The sequence below is a fragment of the Phyllostomus discolor genome, chromosome 5, assembly GCF_004126475.2.
Source record: "Phyllostomus discolor isolate MPI-MPIP mPhyDis1 chromosome 5, mPhyDis1.pri.v3, whole genome shotgun sequence".
Lineage (NCBI taxonomy): Eukaryota > Metazoa > Chordata > Mammalia > Chiroptera > Phyllostomidae > Phyllostomus > Phyllostomus discolor.
In genome coordinates, this window is record NC_040907.2 from 156,032,977 (window position 1) to 156,052,122 (window position 19,146).

Below are 19,146 nucleotides of genomic sequence, written 5' to 3' on the forward strand. Positions count from 1 at the left end.
TACTGAGTAGGAAAACATGTTAACGTTATGAACCAAGAATTTCTGGAGAGATTGGAATTCCAGAGGACAAAAGGTGACCGTTCATAAGCTATATAATTAGGTTCTGTCATTTTAGTATAACATATTGAGATTCAGCTAACATTTGTTGAGCCGCAATTATGCACTATATTTTTTTCCAGGATTTATATCCTTTCCCCTCCACACGGCTACCAGTTTTTGAGGCCAAGACAATGAGTCAGGCTTTGGACTTTCAAAGTTCAACCCTGCTAGCTGGTCACGTTGGGCAAATACTTTAATTTTCCTGAGGATATTTTCTATGTTGTGAGACAGGGAAAATAATAGTTGCCTACCTGAGTAGTTGTGGGAGTCAAGTAAGGTGATCGATCTACAGAAATCGTTTAGTCAGTGTGAGGCATATGAAACTTTTCTTTCCTTCTCTACCTGTGAGCCCCATAAAATGCATTTATAAGTAATTACTATTTCAGCTCAGTCCTGTAAAGTCAAAGGAATTTGCTTTCTACCTGCTAAATTTCAGGATCTCAGCTTCATAGGGCAGAGCAAAGTCCAGCTACCTCCTTCGTCTCATGTAGATGAAAGAGCTAGAGCTACCCAAGCGGCCCCTGCGTTGCCCGGCTGTTGACAAAGCCTTCTTGGTCGTCATGAAGGGTCTGCTCCGGAATTCATGCTGGGGATAGGGAGAGCTCACAGAGTTTTCTTTGCCTCTAGTGTCTAATTCATTACCAGCCTTTCATAGCTTGCGTGCAATGTCACAAGTAGGTCTGCGACTAGGGTGAGGCCGGTGAGGTGTCTAGGGCACAACATTTAAGGGTACACTCCCAGGGGCTTGCAACATCTCAACACTACCAAGTTTTTCTTTTTATCTGCTATAGCATGAAAAGTTTGGCTTTATTTTTTTAAGTGCTCATTATACAGACAATGGTCTTAGAGATGCAGGAGGGAGGGCTTAGAATGGGAAAGAAAACGTTGGCGGTTACTCTGGTTACTTTTTATTAAACTTCCTTGAAATACATGCTGGAGTTTCATGTCCATTCTTCACCGATTCTCGGTGTGGAGAAGAGACCCACCGAATGCTGTATCCACGTGTTAAAAGCAAGGGCACTTCCCAGGTGTTTTTTTGTTTTGTTTTGCCCACTCCTGCTTTGGTTCCCAAATCTGGAGCGATGTCTCTCTATTTAAAGTTATCCTACCTAGCTCGCGCCGGAGATCACTTCCCCCTCTGCCCTACCAGAACCCAGGCACTCAAAGGCTGAATTTTGGGCAGGAGGCGCGCGGGAGCATCGCTGTGCTTCGAGCCTGCTGCAGCGGCGAACCCCAGAGCCCCGGCCTGAGAGCATTGGGCGCCGCGCAAACACCTGGAAACCATGGCTGAAGATGCGAGCAGGGCCTTGGGGAAGGGTGAGTCTTCTCAACGGTTGTCCACGGGATGGAGACGCTGTGCCTTGGCCTCCAGACCAGCGCGGTGGGTGGGTGGGACTTGAACGGTTCCTCTGCACAAAAGCCACGTGCCAAAGTCCTGTCTGGTACTCCAGAGGCGGAGCGCGGGCACCCCTCTTGGGGTCTTGGTGGTGAGTGAGTCCGGCATCCCACTGGGCTAATCCGCCTCTTGGTACCCCCTCCCCCTCCGCAGGAAGTCACCCCCCAGGGCCGGTCCCAGAGGGCTTGATCCGAATCTACAGCATGAGGTTCTGTCCTTATGCACACAGGACGCGCTTGGTCCTCCAGGCCAAAGGCATCAGGTGAGAAATGGAAGGTCAGCACCTTACAGGCCCCGCGGGGGGGATGTGTAAAACCTGGAGCTCCCTATCCTTTTCTTCTGAGGCAAAGTCAATGCAGGGTTAGCAAAGGTCAGCAGGAGGCCCTGGAATGCACAGTTGTGTCTGTGCAGAAACCTTAGGACAGCTCAGAGTAAACTGAATGATGGCCCCAGTGAGCTGGCTCCCTCCAGTAACACCGGTGAAGGAAGGGCACAGTGCCGGCCTGTGCTGACTGCAGCCACACCCCCCTGCCCCCCCCCCCCCCCCCCCCCCGCTTCAAATCAACCCTGTTCTCTGTCTTCATTGTGCTTACAATGCATCCAACATCTTTTTATCTCTCTTTCCTCCACCCTTTTCCCCCAAACGTAAGTTGTGGAGGAGTAGGGTCTTGGTCTTTTTCATTCCTGAGCTAGAGAGAGCCTGGCACATAGTAGGTGCTTAAAAATATTTTTTCAAATGAACGAGCAAATAGTTCCAAACAATGAAATAGAAGGAACTGCTGTCAAGAGATGTCTTGAAGGTTCCAACATGCCTGAGGAAATGGGCACACATCTTCCCAGGAGGAGCTTTGCAGGATTGAGTCCTGCTGGTCAGGATTTGGACGGCAGAGCCTTCGCCGGGGTGGGGACTGCAGGATGCCGGTGGCCTCCAAGCTCCGATGAAATGCTGAGCATGTGTTACTCCAAGAGTTTTGACCCTTGTCTTGGAGTCATCATTAGGGACGACTTTAGAGTTTCAGATCTATGTCAGAGAAATGCAGAGACTAACACAGAGACATTTTCAGTAAAATTATGTAATTCTGCTTTGTTCAGGAGGATGTATGACATTTATTTCCGGATTCTCCTCTTTTTCTGGGTTCTAATCAGCCCTATTGCTAGTTGACCCATTTGAAACAACAGTAGCCCAATGGTTTGCCCACAGTGACAAAGTGGCAGTTTATGAATGAATGTTTAGCAGTGTCCCTGGCCGCTGCCCACTAACTAGATGGCAATCGCCTCTCCCCTAGTATGACAACCAAAAAGTGTCCCCAGACATTACCATGTGCCCCTGGGGAATGGGGCAAGGTTCCTCCCAGCTGAGAACCACTGCTTTGGGGTTTAAGACAATCTGCTTGACTGAGCAAAGAATATTCTCATTTGTTTCCTTCTACACATATTTATTTATTTGATCCTCACAATGATGCCAAGACATGAGCATATTGATCATCCCCATGTTACAATGAAGGACACTAAGCATAGACAGGTTACAGAATCCAGTCAAGGTCACAAGCTAGGCTGTCCAGACCCCACAGTCTGATGCAAAATTTGTGCTTGTAACTGCTAACATTTACCACATTCTGTTGTGACCTGCCCATAGCAGATTTGTATTTTCAAGCTTTAAAATGTGTGAAACTCTGTTGTGTGAGGGCTAAGCGTGGCGAGCTCCGAGTCAGACTGCTGGGCTCCAGTCCCGGCTCTGATCTGTCCTAGCAGCGATGCCGGGCAGGAGATATAATCTCCCGGCATTGGGAACCACCAAGAGCAAAGGAGACGAGGCGTAGAAAACATTCAACACATCTAACTGTAGGAATGAAGACAATAATGTGATTATATATTTTTCTTTGTAAAAGACCGAAACTTTGAAAAATGTACTGCAAACTTAAATCTTATGAATTGATTACTTCTGCTTCGAAGATGCACCCACTTGTGCAAGCCTCTCACTTTTGTGGTCTCGTATTTATTTGCCTGTGCTTTTCAAGCCATGAAGTTATCAACATTAACCTGAGAAACAAGCCTGACTGGTTCTACACAAAGCACCCTTTTGGCCAAATTCCAGTCCTGGAAAACAGCAAATGTCAGCTGATCTACGAATCTGTGATTGCTTGTGAGTACCTGGATGATGCTTATCCCGGAAGGAAGCTCTATCCATTTGACCCTTACGAGCGAGCTCGCCAAAAGATGTTATTGGAGCTATTCTATAAGGTAGGCTCAATTTTTTAAAAAGCTACTTACACTCTTTTTTTACTTTGTATTTTTTCCCCACACTTCAGTTTTAAAGCTAAGTCATTGGGGAATTTGTTTTGTTTGACACTACATGTGCATTAGGAGAGTGACTGGTGTGCAGTTAGAGTCTCTACTCTAGAGCCATCACCTCTGATATTAAAAATTAAAGGCTTCGCCAACAGGTGCTTTGCCATCTGAACTAGCAGTCTCAGGAGGTATGATTATGGTGTAGTTAAGACTGTGGCTTAAGATAGGAATATTGAAAGAGCTGAAAACTGGTGATACTTTAAAAGGAATATTTCTAAGGTTTAAGGTACAAAAATGTCGGGGTGTAAAAAAGGCATTAATGCATGGAAGCGGGTTGCTCTTTATGCAGAGCAAGAGCCCCAACAGTCCAGGAAATGCAAGGAAGAGAGACAAAGGAGCACCCGCTGATAACAGGGAAAAAATGATGGAGAAACTTTAAGATAGTTGTCTTTGAATTGAGATAGAGATAACCAACATATGCTAAGCACTGATGACGTGCCAAGCACTGTCCTAACTACCTTATACAGGTTAACGTATGTAGCCCTTACAACTGCTCTTTAAGGTGGGTACTATTGCTGTACCCATTTTTCAGATGAGAAGAACACAAGCTTAGAGAGGGTAAGTGCCTGCCTGAGATTGTACAGCATGAAAGTTGCTGATCGAGTAAGAAGCACTCAAGAATCCTTTTCGAAAGCACCTTGTTTTACCAGGCTGCTATGACACCTGGATTCCTGGAACTGCAGAGACACCCCTCAGAGGGAGCTGGGGAGCTGAGGTGTGGTTGTTGGCCTGTTACACTGCAGTCACCAAGGTTCGGCTGTATTTTTAGGCAGAGCAGGAGCATGGAGTTCCCTCAGGCTCCTCCACTAAGAAACCTGTGTCCTCTGATTAGATCCCACACCTGACCAAGGAGTGTCTGGTAGCACTGAGATGCGGGAAGGAATGCGCTAATCTGAAGCTAGCCCTCCGCGAAGAATTCTGCAACCTTGAAGAGGTACAAAAAGGGGTCCCTCTCCTGTTTAGATCCAATGGAAGAAGAGATGTAGGGTCACTGACCTGGTCACCCTGATACCCTCTGCTTTCACAGACTTCTTCTTTCTTCCTGACTTCGATTAAGTTCAGCTACTCGTCATCTGATTTTGACTTGTAGGTACTTGCTCTCTACTACCTCATTCTGGAATTATTCTTGAAAATCTGGCAAGGGAGTCTGGCAAGAAATTCATCACATGGATTTCTTCCTTTCTCAGAATCACCGTATACCTGAAGTGTCTCTACATGGCTTCTGTAGCTTTGGCCACTGAGGTCAAGGTCTATATTGGTTAGGGATTGTGTTTGGCTGCTAGTAAAAGGGACCTAAGTACTATAAATTTGTTGTATAAGGGTTTATTCTTTCACAAAAGCCAGAGGAAGGGGAAGTTCAAGTCTATTTTGATAGCTTCTTCATGAAATTACCAGAGACTGAGACTCCTTCACTTTTTCTTCTCTGTCATCTTTAGTGCAAAGTTTTTGTCCTCAAAATGACAAGATAGCTGCTGGAACTGCAGCCATCACATCCAAATTCCAGGTTGCAGAAAGGAGAACAGAAAGGGGAAAAAATGGCAGAAGGCCATGCTCCTTTAAAGGTCTTTCCCAGAAGTCCTACCCAATGACTACTTAAATCTCATTGGCCTTTTTTACTGTTTTCTGTGTTTCAGTTTTTTTTTAAATAACAAGAATGTATTTTTCTATTACATGTGCTTTTTTACTTTTTAAAAAATAGATTTTATTGATTATGCTATTACAGTTGTCCCATTTCCCCTCTTTATTCCCCTCTGCCCTGCATACCCCCTCCCACCCTCATTCCCCTGCCCCCTTTAGTTCATGACCATAGGTCATACATATAAGTTCTTTGGCTTCTATATTTCCTATACTATTCTTAACCTCCCCCTGTATATTTTCCATCTATTGGTAACTCTCCATGTGGTCTTCATTTCTGTGATTCTGTTCCTGTTCTAGTTGTTTGCTTAGTTGTTATTTATTTTATTTTTTTAGGTGCAGTTGTTAATAGCTGTGAGTTTGTTGTCATTTTACTGTTCATATTTTTTGGTCTTCTTTTTCTTAGATAAGTCCCTTTAACATTTCATATAATAAGGGCTGGGTGATGATGAACTTTAACTTGAACTTATCTGAGAAGCACTTTATTTGCCCTTCCATTCTAAATTATAGCTTTGCTGGATAGAGTAATCTTGGATGTAGGCCCTTGACTTTCATGACTTCAGATACTTCTTTCCAGCCCCTTCTTGTCTGCAAGGTTTCTTTTGAGAAATTAGCTGATAGTCTTATGGAAACTCCTTTGTAGGTAACTGTCTTCTTTTCTCTTGCTGCTTTTAAGATTCTCTCCTTCTCTTTAATCTTGGCTAATGTAATTGTGATGTGCCTTGGTGTGTTCCTCCTTGGGTCCACCTTCTTTGGGACTCTCTGAGCTTCCTGGACTTCCTAAAAGTCTATTTCCTTTGCCATATTGGGGAAGTTCTCCTTCATTATGTTTTCAAATAAGTTTTCAATTTTTTGGTCTTCCTCTTCTCCTTCTGGCACCCCTATGATTCAGATGTTGCTATGTTTAAAGTTATTCCAGAGGTTTCTAAGTCTCTCCTCATGTTTTTGAATTCTTGTTTCTTCATTCTGCTCTGGCTGAATGTTTATTTCTTCCTTCTGCTCCAAACTTTTGATTTGAGTCCCAGTTTCCTTCCTGTTACTGTTGGTTCCCTGTACATTTTCCTTTATTTCACTTTTCATAGCTTTCATTTTTTCCTCTAATTTGTGACCATACTCAACCAATTCTGTGTGCTTCCTGATTACCAGTATTTTTAACTGTGCATCTGATAGATTGGCTATTTCTTCATTGCTCAGTTGTGTTTTTTTCTGGAGCTTTGATCTGTTCTTTCATTTTGGCCATTTTTTTTTGTCTTGGCGCACCTGTACTTAGTAAGGGGTGGAGCCTTAGGTGTTCACCAGGGTGGGTAACCATGTGGCTGTGTTGTGATGCTGTCTGGCGGGGAGGGGCCCGAGAGGAAAAATGCTGCTTGCTCAGCTCTCTGCTGGCCTTCAGTCACTTCCCCCAATACTGAAAAGCAAAGTGGGCCCTTCTAGTGCTGATTCCTGGGTGGGTGGGCTTGAGCATATTCTAGAACCCTGTGGGTCTCTCCAATGATACTCCTGTGAGGCTGGAGTTTCTCCTGCTGCCTCATCCCCCACAGGAGTTTTCAGTTAGTGGCTTTGAGATTTCATTTCCCTGAGCTGGAACCCTGGGTTGCATGGTCTGTCTTGCTTCCCAGTTGTTCCTCCCTGCTTATCTGAATGTGAATGTGGGACCACCCCGTCCTCCAGCTGCTGCCTTGCCATGAGTCCTCTCTGTCCATTTCCACCCCTCCTACCGTTCTGGATGAACGTTTCTTCTTTAACTCCTTGGTTGTTAGACTTCCATACAGTTTGATGTTCTCTCAGTTTTGGTTGTGTTTTGTTTTTTAAATTAGTTGTCATCCTTTTGGCTGTGTGAGGAGACACAGTGTGTCTATCTACGCCTCCATCTTGGCCAGAAGTCCCTAAAGTTTTTATTTTACTTTTATTAGCATTTATTTTATGCTGAATTTACTCCCAGGCCATAAGGTTTTGTTTCTTCAGTTTCTCCTGGGATAACTTTTTCTTCTGTGCAACCTCCTCTTCTGGTTTAGGAACAGTCTGCTCTTTTTCCATGAGGATCATCTCAGTGTGGCAGCAAGAGCTCATGTGTGGGTTAATCCGCCCACAAGCTCTGTGAGTTCTGCCACATCTCAGGAGCTTTATCCACCTGGGTGTGCTCAATGACCAGAGAATGTGCATGCCTTCAGTTCAGCAGTACTCTTTGCATTTTAAAGCACTTGCAGCAAAATTTGAGCACTCTTTTTGGGCCACTGACCCTGTGTCCAGCCCCACTGTTTGGCCTGGGCATGCCTACCAACTCCACCATTGTAACGACAGAATGGCACACACTGCTTTTCTAAGGTGGCATCCTTCAGATACTGGGCGGCTTTTCAGATATGCCTGGGCAGTTTCACGAGTGGTCTTAAAGTGGACATGAAGATTTGAACCTTTAGATTTGCATGATTTTATGGGGTTTTCTGGGTCAAGTGCGTAGTGAACCATTTTTAGAGGTCACTTCAGGCTACTTATGGGAAGGCCATGTGTGTAAATTTTTAGTGGAAAACACCATAACTTTTCATTCTGTATAATTTGTCATGTGTATAAACCATACAGTTATTTATCCAGCCCTTTTTACCATTATGAATGATGCTGCAGGGAACAGCAGCTGCTTTGCATAAAAGTGTTTTCCCTGTTGCAGAAAACGTGTTTAGGTGGAAGTCCCAGGAATGGAATTTCCAGGTCGAAGGGCACAGAGACTTCACGGGCTGGAGCTGTACATCCTTCCCAGAGACTTGTGCCGTTCACCCCCAACCAACGGCATATAAAGATGCCCTGTGCTCTCTGCCCTTTTCACTGTCCGCAGATTTCATTTAAAAAGACAGTTGCCTGTTTTGGAGAGAAAGAGTAGTTTCTCATTGTTGATGTAATGTGTATTTGTTTGATTGCTAGTGGAGTGGGGTGTTTACCCCAAACTATGCTGTCTCTTAGTGCTCTTTTTGTGACAATGGTCTGTTAGCCATCTGTCTGCCAAGGTCTTAATGATTTTCCTTGCAGATTGAAAAACTTCCTTTTAAAGAGTTTCATATATATAAAGGATATTTGCATGTTTTTAACTTTTGTTGTCTTTTGTTATAACTTTTTACTGGGCTTATTTTTTTGTACATATAGAAATATAACATTAAACATACTGTGCCATAAGTCTTTCCTGTTGTGATTTCTTCCACTGTTTTTATACACAGGAAGTACTTTCCCCCTTCAGAGATTAGGTAAATATTCATTTATCTTTTCTTCAGTGGATGAAAACATCACTTTAAAGATGTTTGACTTGTCAAGCATTGGTCTACTAGCTCTGCCATCCCCTTCACCCCCCACTATTTTACAAATACACTTTGACAAAGAATTAATTCCATTAAAAGGATTCCAGGATAGAAACTTCAGGGTAGTCCTGTAATCCCCAAATGTCAGCAGGATGCATTCTGACTCTTCCCAGGGGACTGTAGGCCCTAAGTAGGGGACTGCAGGTTGCGTGTGTGTTCTACCAGACACTGCTTCCAAGGCTTCTCTCTCGAGGAGAAATGATTTTTTCTGTGCTCTGTTTGTTCCATACCCTTGGTTTGTTTTCCAGGGAACCGGTCCACTGTCATTAGCTCAGCCTCAGCTGTATCTCAGTGTAGCAGGGACCTGAAATTCAAAATTTTGAGAATACCCCCTTTTATGAACTCAAAAGGCTTCTGTTCTGGAGTACTCTACTGTCACTTTTGGATAAGGGTCTGAATTGCTGATTTTTTGGCAGGTGGAGGTTCAGCTTCTTAAGAACTCTTTCCATCAAGGAAAACCGCTTTCTTCCTCCTCCAGCCCCAGCAGCAGCGCCCACTGTGAGCCACCCTGCTGTCTGTCCTTGTTAGAGGCCAGGGGATGATTTCTTGGCAATAGTGTAAAAGACGGTGGTGCCGGGCAGGGAATTATTGAAGCTGAATCCGAGAGTCCAGGGCTGCAGACTGAAGCTTTTTAGAATGTCTGGTTTGAGAAAGTCTGGGATTCTCTTCTCTTTATGATCATGCTTGTCTGCAAAAACCGTGTAGACTTCTTCCTCCCTGGTGAACCTCCCGGGGGTGCCACAGTCCGTGCGCCTCACCACAGATGGCCACAAGGGGGAGCCCAGTGCACTATTTTTCCTTCCACTTGCGCGCCAGAGCGAACCTCTTTTCCGTCCCCGTGGGGGAGCCCGAGAGCCCTTTGCAGAGGACCAGGGAACCTGCCTGCCAGGTTTTCACCTTCCAGCGGGTGTGGGAAGTGTACGCTCGTCAAACCAGACAGTCCCATCATCTTCATTTGCTTGCTCACTCTTTATCCTTTATCGCAGCCTAAAGCAAGAGAGCCCTCTGTAGTCATTTTTCAGTTAACTGTTGAACAGAAATTTTAAAAAATATATACTTTCTATTATTCCAGGACATCAAAGGGTTATCCCCTGAATTAAAGATGTGTTAATACTTTAGGAAAGCCTGAGGGCTAGAAGCCAGAGCCTCAGCTGCCTCCCCAGGGGTGGCCCCGCGCCGTTGGTCTGGGGCCTGGGAACAGCCGTCTGCTCCAAGCAGGCCCCTTTGCCTTGTCTGGTGATACCCGGGACAACAGCTCTGGAAGCCAGGGGTTCCATTGTGAGGGAAGCTGTTCAACAGTAAGAATGGCCAACATCATTAGATGTGGCAGGCAGGGGACAGAAAGAACCCAAAACAGAATTTTTAAAAAATGGCCTTAGGGCCCTGGCCGGGTAGCTCAGTTGGTTAGAGTGTCATCTCGATACACCAAGGCTGTGGGTTTGATCCCGGGTCAGGGCACATACAAGAGGCAACCAGTAAGTGTGTAAATAAGTGGAACAAACTGATCTATTTCTCTCTCTCTCTCTCTCTCTCTCCTTCTCCCCTCTCCTTCTTCTCTCTCTAAAATCAATCAATAAAAAATAAAAATAAAAATGACATTGGATATTAACATATATCCAGGTGTAGCAGCAGCAGCTTCCCATTCACTTTCTGATGACAAAACGTAAGAAAGATAAGACATTAGAAATTAAGACTGCCAGTTTATTTTACTTCTCTCTTAAAAGTTGTCGGGGGTGCTATATGGCTGTGAGCAAGGGACTAGTTTAAACTGAGAACACAGAAGAGCTATTTGAGTAACATTGCCTGAGGACCTTCTTACCAATGGAATAAAACAGGAAGGAGAGAATTTGGGCAAGCTCCCCCGCCAGGAGGATGTTGGCGAGTCTCACCTCTCGCTCAGCTAGGTGCTCTTGGTTGAGAGAGGGTGAGGAAGGGCAGCGGTGAGGAGGAACTCGCACTGGGTGGCTGAGCTGGGCCAGTCCTCGGCTGGAGAGGAGGAGAGGCTTTCAGAATCTGCTGACTCGAAGCTTCCCTCTATCACTTAAATTTAAGAACAGCAAGGAGGCTTGAGGAAGCTTCTGTGATCAGAGTCTTCATACATCCATGTCTGTGAAGCTGAATGACACCAGGATGGCCCCTCGTCTAAAAATGAGAATGGTGTTTTTGTCTTAGCTCTGGCAGGGGGTCCCTTTACCTCCTGGGGACTGAGTTTCCTTCCTTGAAAGTGAGAGTCTCTTGTGCTTCCACGTGAGAGACCAGAGTCAGCTCTCCAGCGTCTTTTCCTCCCCACTTGGGCAGCCAGGAAACAGGTCAAGTTCAAAGCTGCAGGAGCCCTGCAGGACTCCTGGCTTGATATCTCGATACCGTTTCCTTCCTAGGCAATAGTGTAAATGACAGGCCAAGGCAAGGTTTTGACCTTTTGTTCTAACTTTTATTTTCCCAGATCTTAGCATTTTCTTATTTTTCATATTTAATAATTTATTGTATACTTCTTTTACACTGTACCTCTAATCTTCTGTGTGATGAGCATAGTATTAAAAATGGTAAAAGGGATGGCAGGGGGCAGGTCACACCAGATGAGCTTCAGAGGCCCTTCTGGCGTGACGTTCCGTGATCCCAAGGGGAAAGGTTCTTTCACATGTTGGGAAGCTACCAGGTTTGCATTGAAGGGAACTTTCCTATTCAGACTTTTCTGGAGGTCCCAAAGCCTCAGTGAACCTCCGAGGAGGCCTGGCCGTGTGTCCTCCTGCATCACTGGGCTGCGGTGTCTGTAAAGGAGCTGGCACGCTGTGCTTGTTTACAGGAAGATAATGTTCTGTTGGGAGCTTTAGACTTGCCTTGGGAGAACTCTGGTGGAGAAATGCCTGTTGGAGGCAGGGCTCAAGAATTTGCAGCAGAATCCAGAACTCCGAGGATTTTGATGTGAATGGTCCCAAGTCACACTTGAATTTAAGAAAAATGCCAGGGAATGTGTATATGTATTTGGGAGGTGGGGCAGATGCTGGTAACTGATGCCTCTTTCATTTCATCCGTGTGCTTATTTATTTTGACTTTTTATTATAGAAAGTACCTTGATAGGGCTTAAATTACTTTATGAGTGCTTATATACAAATTGATCATATCTATAACATCACAAATATTTTAAAGGCATACTCCTACTTCAAGTAGATGAAAAGCTTTGAAAACATATACTAAATACACATTAATTACTGAGCAGTTATTTGTTTTCAAAATAGCTTATTACTTTACCAAGGGGTCTATTGTGGGTTCCATTAAATATCTCCATGTGACTTGCTTCGACAAGGATTTTCCCAAAAGCACAGCACCTCTGCTCTGGAAAGCAGGGGAGTTATACAGAAATGCCAGAGTCGATCCTGTGGATTTGGTGGTTCTGATTTGTGCCGTGAAAGCCAGTAATAAGCTGGAGGTGTGTGTTTCAAAGACAGTGATAAAAGTTTGGGTAGTTATTACTTTTATTCCGGAACATAAAGAAGGCTCGAGCCTTTCTGGAACTCTTTGTTCCTTTACTCTGTAAGGCCGATCTTGTTTATACGTGGCCGAAAATAGCCTCTGTTTTGAGTTTTGATTGGCCAGATTCTGGTGTTTTTGGACCATCCTGTTAGTTTCTTTGAACAACATGATGCTGCCTCGCAGTTTTTCAGGCTTTCAGGACGCCCAGCAGGGGACTGGTCTATGCGCTACTGGGACAGAGTGGAGACTTGGACTTTGGGGCACGAGATTTGCTTTTCCTCTGAGAAGGATGGTGGGATCCCATTGATCTGTGTATCAGGGGTGGATTTACTTTCTGTAGGTGTAACCTTCGGAGGTTTCTGTGCTCTGTTATCATAAGAGCTCATGTTTATTCGTGCACGGTGGGCACTGACGTCACCACCATTCTGCAGATGAGAAAACTGAGACCTGGAGGAAGAGGCACCTAAGTCGCCTTGGGTTCCGTGTTGAATTGGAGGTAGAGCCCAGCACGGGACCAGGTCTGCTGGCTCCAGAATTTACCTTCTTCACTACAGACCTAGACTATGCCATAGAGTCAACGGCTGGTCTGGAGCACGAAGCATCAAGCCTGATGGATATAGAGAGGAAAATGAAGATCTGGATTAAGAATATAGGAAGCTAGATCTACAGGTGTAGGAAGTATTTACTTGATTATGAGTTATGTGGGTCAAAGAGAGGCATCTGATTGACTTAAGTCGGTAACTGACACCATACCTTTCTCTTTGGGAAGAACTGGCCCAACAATAATCTCTACTCAGCACTTTTGCTATCTGTCTGTTAAGAGTTTGTTTTCTGTCTGGGTAGATTTGTCCCAGGTGAGAAGGAGAAATTTTATTTTAATGATAATGTTTTAATGCTGGGTGGCTTAGTTCGTTGGTGCATCATCCCGTACACCAAAAGGTTGTGAGTTTGATTCCCGGTCAGGGCACATACAGAGGTTGTGGATTCCATGCCTGGATGGAATCCACATCCGGGTGTGTACGGGCAGCAACTGACTGATGCTTCTCTCTCCCTTCAGTGCTTCTCTCTCTCTTTCAAGTCAGTAACAAAAATACATCCTTGGGTGAGGATTAGAAAAAAGGTTGATAATGTTGAGTGGCCAACAAATGTGAAGGTGAAAGAGCTCAAATAAAAAAGAAAATGTGGTAGAAAGACAATGTTGCAATTAAAGGGAGGGAGCCCATTAAATAGCTCTGCTCTTCCCTGCCTTTGTTTTTAATGGTTGAGGTGAAAGAGGGAGGCACACGGAGACTGTAGCATCCCCTTGATCACAGATAAGGCGGATCCTGGAGGACGGGGGTCACAGCTGCAGCATGTAGAGGTCCCACTGTGGCCCTCCTCTGTCCCAGTCATGGGCGGCACAGGCCTGAGGCAGGGCCTCCCCTCTCCAGGGGCAGAGCTGCTCCATGGGGAGCTTAGCACCCCGAGGAGCCCGCTCCAGGCTAACAGGGAAGGGCTGGGCTCTCCCTCTGCCTGGGGTGTCCTTCCAGATTCTCCAGTCAGACGACCAACGCCTTGTTCAGAGCGGGGAGGGGGCTGAGTGTGGCCAGGAGTACTGCCCTAAAGGGAGTGGAGGAAACTCCAGGGAAGGGAGGAGAACACTTACCTGACAAATCAGAAGGAGCATCAAAGCCTAAGTTCTGCCTCTGTGGGAACTAATTTGATGTTTGTGTTTAGGGTCTCTAACTCTGCCAGCAGGCCAGTGAATTAACTTGCTTTTGTTCTGTTTCACCTTTCAGATTCTTAGCTATCAGAACACCGTCTTCTTCGGTGGACCCTGTATATCCATGATTGATTACCTCTTTTGGCCCTGGTTTGAGCGACTGGATGTATATGGAATAGCTGAGTAAGACATTCGACGGTGTGGTCACGGGTTCCTGGGGGCAGACTGGGTGACAGCGGTTGAAACGGTCTGGGAGCCATTCACCGTCTTTCCGGCGTGTTTCGTGACCCTGTGAAGCGAAATCAGGTTTCAAACTGTCTCCTTGTCCAAAACACGTCTGTGCTCTTCTGCCACTGTCTGTGGGCCCAAGCTTCCCCCATGTGTCTGCTAGAAGGACACTGTGTCCAAAGGCCTCCGTAGAGCTCCGGAGTCGCTGTCCTCAGCAGCCCATGTGGACGCGGGCCAGTGGTGAAAGCAGGCGGTGAGTCCCGGTCACAGGGTTTTCGGTGACTTGTCTCAGCGCCCTCGGTGGCCGTGCACCTAGACCTCCTGAGTCCCCCAGTGGACACCATACACGTTACTCACACCTCAGTTCTGAGGAATCTTCCCCGGATAGGAATTTTTAAAAAATAAATTATTTTAAGAGCAACAGATGCTTGATGTTAAAACAGACAAATGAAATGGCCGCCATGGAAGTGCTGGGGTATTTCCAGTAGAAGAAATTGCCTGGGAGACTCAGGGGGCCGTGTAGGGGCCCTGGGCAGAGCACGTGCTTTGCTGTCACAGCGCTGAGAGGACACAGGCTGGCACCTGCTCTAGTCCCAGCCAGCCGCCGGGTGGGTGCGGGGCAGTTCTGGCATTTGGGAGCCTGGTCCTGCCCAGCCGGAGCTGCACCAAGCCCATGCGTTTGCCGAGTTTGTCGGGCTTGACTCGATGCAGCGGTCCTGTGCACTTCCCCCGTGACTGTCTCGGACGGAGGGTCCAAGTTCACGTAGTTAGGTATTTTAAACTCTGTCTCAACACAAACATCAGGAAGAGCCGCCGCCTCTGGGGACAGAGCAGTGAGCCACAGACCGGGAGCCCTCACCTCTGGTCCCGGACCCCCACCAACCGTCTGCACACCTTGAACACGTCACTTGACATATTCTAGACCTAGATTTCCTGATCCATCTTTGAAATAATGAAGCCCAGTCATCTCCATTATTTCAAAGTTTGATGATTGTTTTACTCATTAAAAAAAAAGTTTGGAAATGCCTAGTTTTTGTTTTTTTCAAACCCCCTAGAGCACAATCCGAGAATGACAAAAGGATGTCTCTTTCAGGGGGCTGTCTAGTTCATTGGGGAACGGTGAGGGGTGGTCACCTTGCTTCCCCAGAACAAGCAGCCCGAAAGTATTGTAACTGCATTGCCAAAATCAGTAGTGACCCATACAATTCAGAAGCACATGCAGGTATTTCAAAAATCAGATTTTCCTTTGGTGAGTGATCATGCTCAGTTGATAAGAAGGTGAGTAGGATGACTTTGCTGTCCTAAGAAACCCATGGTTTGTATCTTGTAACTCTAAAAAGTGAGGCCTTGCCACTTCTCCTGCCGCCTTCCTCCTCAGGTGAGCTAACGCTTCTTTCCTGTCCTGCAGCTGCGTGAACCACACCCCGGCTCTGCGGCTCTGGATCGCGGCCATGAAGCGGGACCCCACCGTGTGCGCCCTCCTCATAGACAAGAACATTTTCCTGGGCTTCTTGAACCTCTATTTTCAGAACCACCCCGAGGCCTTTGACTATGGGCTCAGTTGCTGAGCGTGACCACCCAGAATTCTCAGCCATGCTGTGATTCTGTATCAGGAAGTGTTTGGGTGGATCAATTAGTTTTTGTTCATTTTCTTTGAAGTTCCCAATAAACAAGGAGACAGAAAAGGTAAGGTATTCTTTCTGATAATCGCTTGTGTGACTCCTCTAGCCCGCAGGTTCTAAGGACTGTTTAGAAATCCGGTACCCAGTGCTAACGTCCAAGCACGTTATGGGAGCTTGTGTGCCACCTGGCCCCTTGGCCTTTGGCCCAGTTTGACCTCCAGATTGTTGATGCTGATGCTGAGGTTAAGGGCCTACCCGCCATTGACATTTGCCACTGTAGACTGGCATCCTCCACGACTTCCCCGGTAGGAGGAAAACTAGAGAGGAAAAAAAAGAAGAAAACACTGCAAGTTCAGATTCCCTCTGCTTGGCAAATGAAAGCTTCAGTCCGCGTGAGTGTGCATGAGTGCCCTTCTCACTCACACTTTGGCTGTGGGCCCAGCTGACACCACGGGTCTCATGACTGAAAGAATTCCAAAGCAGGAAACGAAACGCCCGTCCTCACCCTGGACAGTGACGCCAGAATTTTACCGGTGCTGTCGGAACTCAGGGTGGCTCACAAAATGTTCTGTGGTTGACATCCTGCCTTAAAAAGCACACATGTCCCAAACCCAGTCACGGGCAAAGGCCACTCTGTTGGATGTGCGTCACACACTCTTTCAGTTTATCACAGCAGATGCCTCTGGCCGCCCACTGTTTACCACGCCGTGGGACATCTGTGTGGCAGAGATGACAAAGATGACCAAGACACAGGAGCCCCTGATGGCTCCACTCATGTTGGTCGCAGTGTTAGACCTAGTGGTTTGGAGGTGCTCATCTCGCTGTGGGGAAGCTTGTTCCAGCTCGATAGGGCCCCCTGCTGGCTGCGACTGTGGAAGGTGTCGGAGGGCCCAGAAGAATGGCCTGGTGGGCTGGCCGGTGCCTCAGGAGCAGGACGGGCTTCTCCAATGCCGTTTTGTCTCAGAGTCGAGGGGTAAGCCTGTGACCCCTGCAGCTTTGTTCAGGCCTGATCTCTTGCCAGCCTCTAGCCAGGCTGAGAGACCAGGCAGCAGCAGGAGGGATGTTTTTAACTGTCGGTGTCCCCTGGGGAGCTGTCTGCTGCCCCCGCCTCTGACTCAGCCCAAACCGGCCCCGTTCCTCCCCATGTCTCAGCCTGGCCGGGCCATCTGCTGCCTCTGCGTGGGTTTTGACTCATGTGCATAGTTACCAGTGTGACTCCATGACAGTTGGACAGAAGCAAGCCTGCCTGGTCAGGTGGCCTGGTCGGCTGTAGCAGGTGCCACGTGACAAGGGCGAGGACAGGGGCCGCGTCTGCTGTGCCATCTGCTCAGGATGGGGCATCCTGTTGCCATGGTGCCCAAGCCAATGCAGAGGGAGGTCTGTGCATCACATTTCCCTGGGATCTGTGCCTGGCTTCTGTGGCGTCTCCTGGGACGAGGGGGCTGATCAGTCCTTGCAGGTATAAATCCTGTGTGCTGGCGAGTGTTGAGTGTGGGGCCAAAATCGCTGTCAGCACAACAGATAATGGTGTGACTCTGATGGCCAAGACCAAAGATGTTTTCTTCTGGGGCCCCACACAGTAATTTAGAAAGCTCGGAGAGCCAGGAAACAAAGCATGGGGGAAAGTGCCCGTGGGCGAGGGTGCCGGCCGGCCGCCCACAGCCCAGTTCGGGATCTGAGTGCCTTCCCGCCAGCGGTGCTCTCAGCGTTTCGCCAGGGTCACCTGCATCGCCCTCCACCCTCCACTTTTTCTTCTCATTTTTTTTTTTTGCCACCCACAGAAGAACATGGGCTGTCAGTCTCTGGGTGAATCCTGGATTTAGCCTGGAGAAAAGAGGAAATTAAATAATGCTCCATGAGGAGCTTTTGAAAATACCACTTCTTTTATTGGGGGGTGGAGGCGGGGGTGGCAGCAATAATGTATCAGGGTAATAAAAACACAATGAGAAAGAACAGGAGGTATTCCATCAGCTCATGTCTCAGAAGCACTTTAATAATTGATGTATATCTTACAAAAGCATGTTAAATTTAAGGAATTAAGGTTCAACCAAGGACAGCACTTGAAAGCGCCTCATTGTCAGAGATGATACGAACACCCGAATCCCTGGGCACAGCAGGCTGAGAGAGCTCCCTTCCCTAGAAGTTCTGCACTGGAGCCACCCGGACTGAGTCCTGTTATATCCTGACAGGACTGGTGGGGGGCGGGGGGTGTGAAGGTGGCCTGGAGAGGTGACCAGTGGTGGTGCTTGGTGGTGGGGCGAGGAGATGGTACTAAATGTTACTTGAAATTCCTTTTAGCTCCGAATTTCTCTGATCTCAGGCAACAGAGCTGCTGTGAGTGTTGAAGTGGATTAACTCCAAATCATCAGGTGTAAGCTAGAGCGGTCCCTTCAGGGCTGCAGGGTCTGCCTGCCTGTGCGGCCACGTTGCTCCTTGAAAGCTGTGGTGGTGGGTGGGGCAGGGGAGAGTTTTTCCCTTACACCTCTCCGCTTCATGTCCTGCTTGATCCGCATTTCCTTTGTCAAAGGCAACGGCCTGGATGGAGGGGGACTGTGCTGCTCAGCTCGAGAACCAAGCCTGACCCCCCTGTGGTTTATGTCCCACTGGTTATCTAAAGTCTTCACAAATAACCAGATATCCAGCCCACGGGGGTTCTCGGGGGGTCGTCTCCAGCCCCTCGCCCCCTTTCCTTGCCACACTGAGCACTGCCACTCAGGAGCCCCATCGCTCGTACATTTCCATTCGTGAATCCCTGGGAGGCTGGGCATTTGGTTTTTTCAAACCCTTTTCTCCCATGTGGCTTGCCAGAGCTCTTGAGGCTTTGCAAATGCTGTTTCCTCCACTCTCTCATCTTCCTCATCAGAGCAGCCTTTCGGATTTGTTTTTTCAACCAGCTTTTTCTCTTGCCAAGTTCAGGTCAAAATTCGTTGTGCAAAGAGGTGGTACACCTAGTAAACAAGAGCAGGGCTGTGTACTCAGGCACACCAGGTTCAAATTCTAGCTGTGCCACTCAATTCTGTAAGATGCTTAACCAGTCTAAGCCTCTGTTTTTTAATCTATAAAATGGGATCACAGAGTGACTATTTTAGAGGGTTGTTGAGAAATGACGGGATTGTCCAGGTAAGGGCTTAGTGCCTGCCGGGGAAGTGCTCAATTCCCATCATAGAGCAACTCTGTGACTGCGACAAGGCTTCCGAAAATGATCACACTTGAACTCTGCTCCTTCTCCCATCACCTGGGAATAAAATGTACTACATTATACTTAGGTTAATTCACGGTTTGGACTTTTCTGGTTGTTTCATG

At 47.1% G+C, this 19,146-nt stretch overlaps 1 protein-coding gene and 1 pseudogene across 1 annotated transcript; one reads left to right on the top strand and one right to left on the bottom strand.

Annotated features, from left to right (window-relative positions):
• The first annotated feature begins 1,246 nt into the window (after window positions 1–1,246).
• GSTO2 (glutathione S-transferase omega 2) lies at window positions 1,247–18,288 on the top strand. The gene is made up of 6 exons (XM_028513254.2): window positions 1,247–1,416; window positions 1,649–1,757; window positions 3,514–3,736; window positions 4,677–4,778; window positions 14,070–14,176; window positions 15,630–18,288. Exons 1-6 carry the CDS (start codon window positions 1,383–1,385, stop codon window positions 15,787–15,789), a joined length of 735 nt encoding a protein of 244 aa, XP_028369055.1. The 5' UTR covers window positions 1,247–1,382; the 3' UTR covers window positions 15,790–18,288.
• Window positions 7,378–8,039, bottom strand: LOC114497485 (annotated as a pseudogene).
• Window positions 18,289–19,146: the final 858 nt, after the last annotated feature.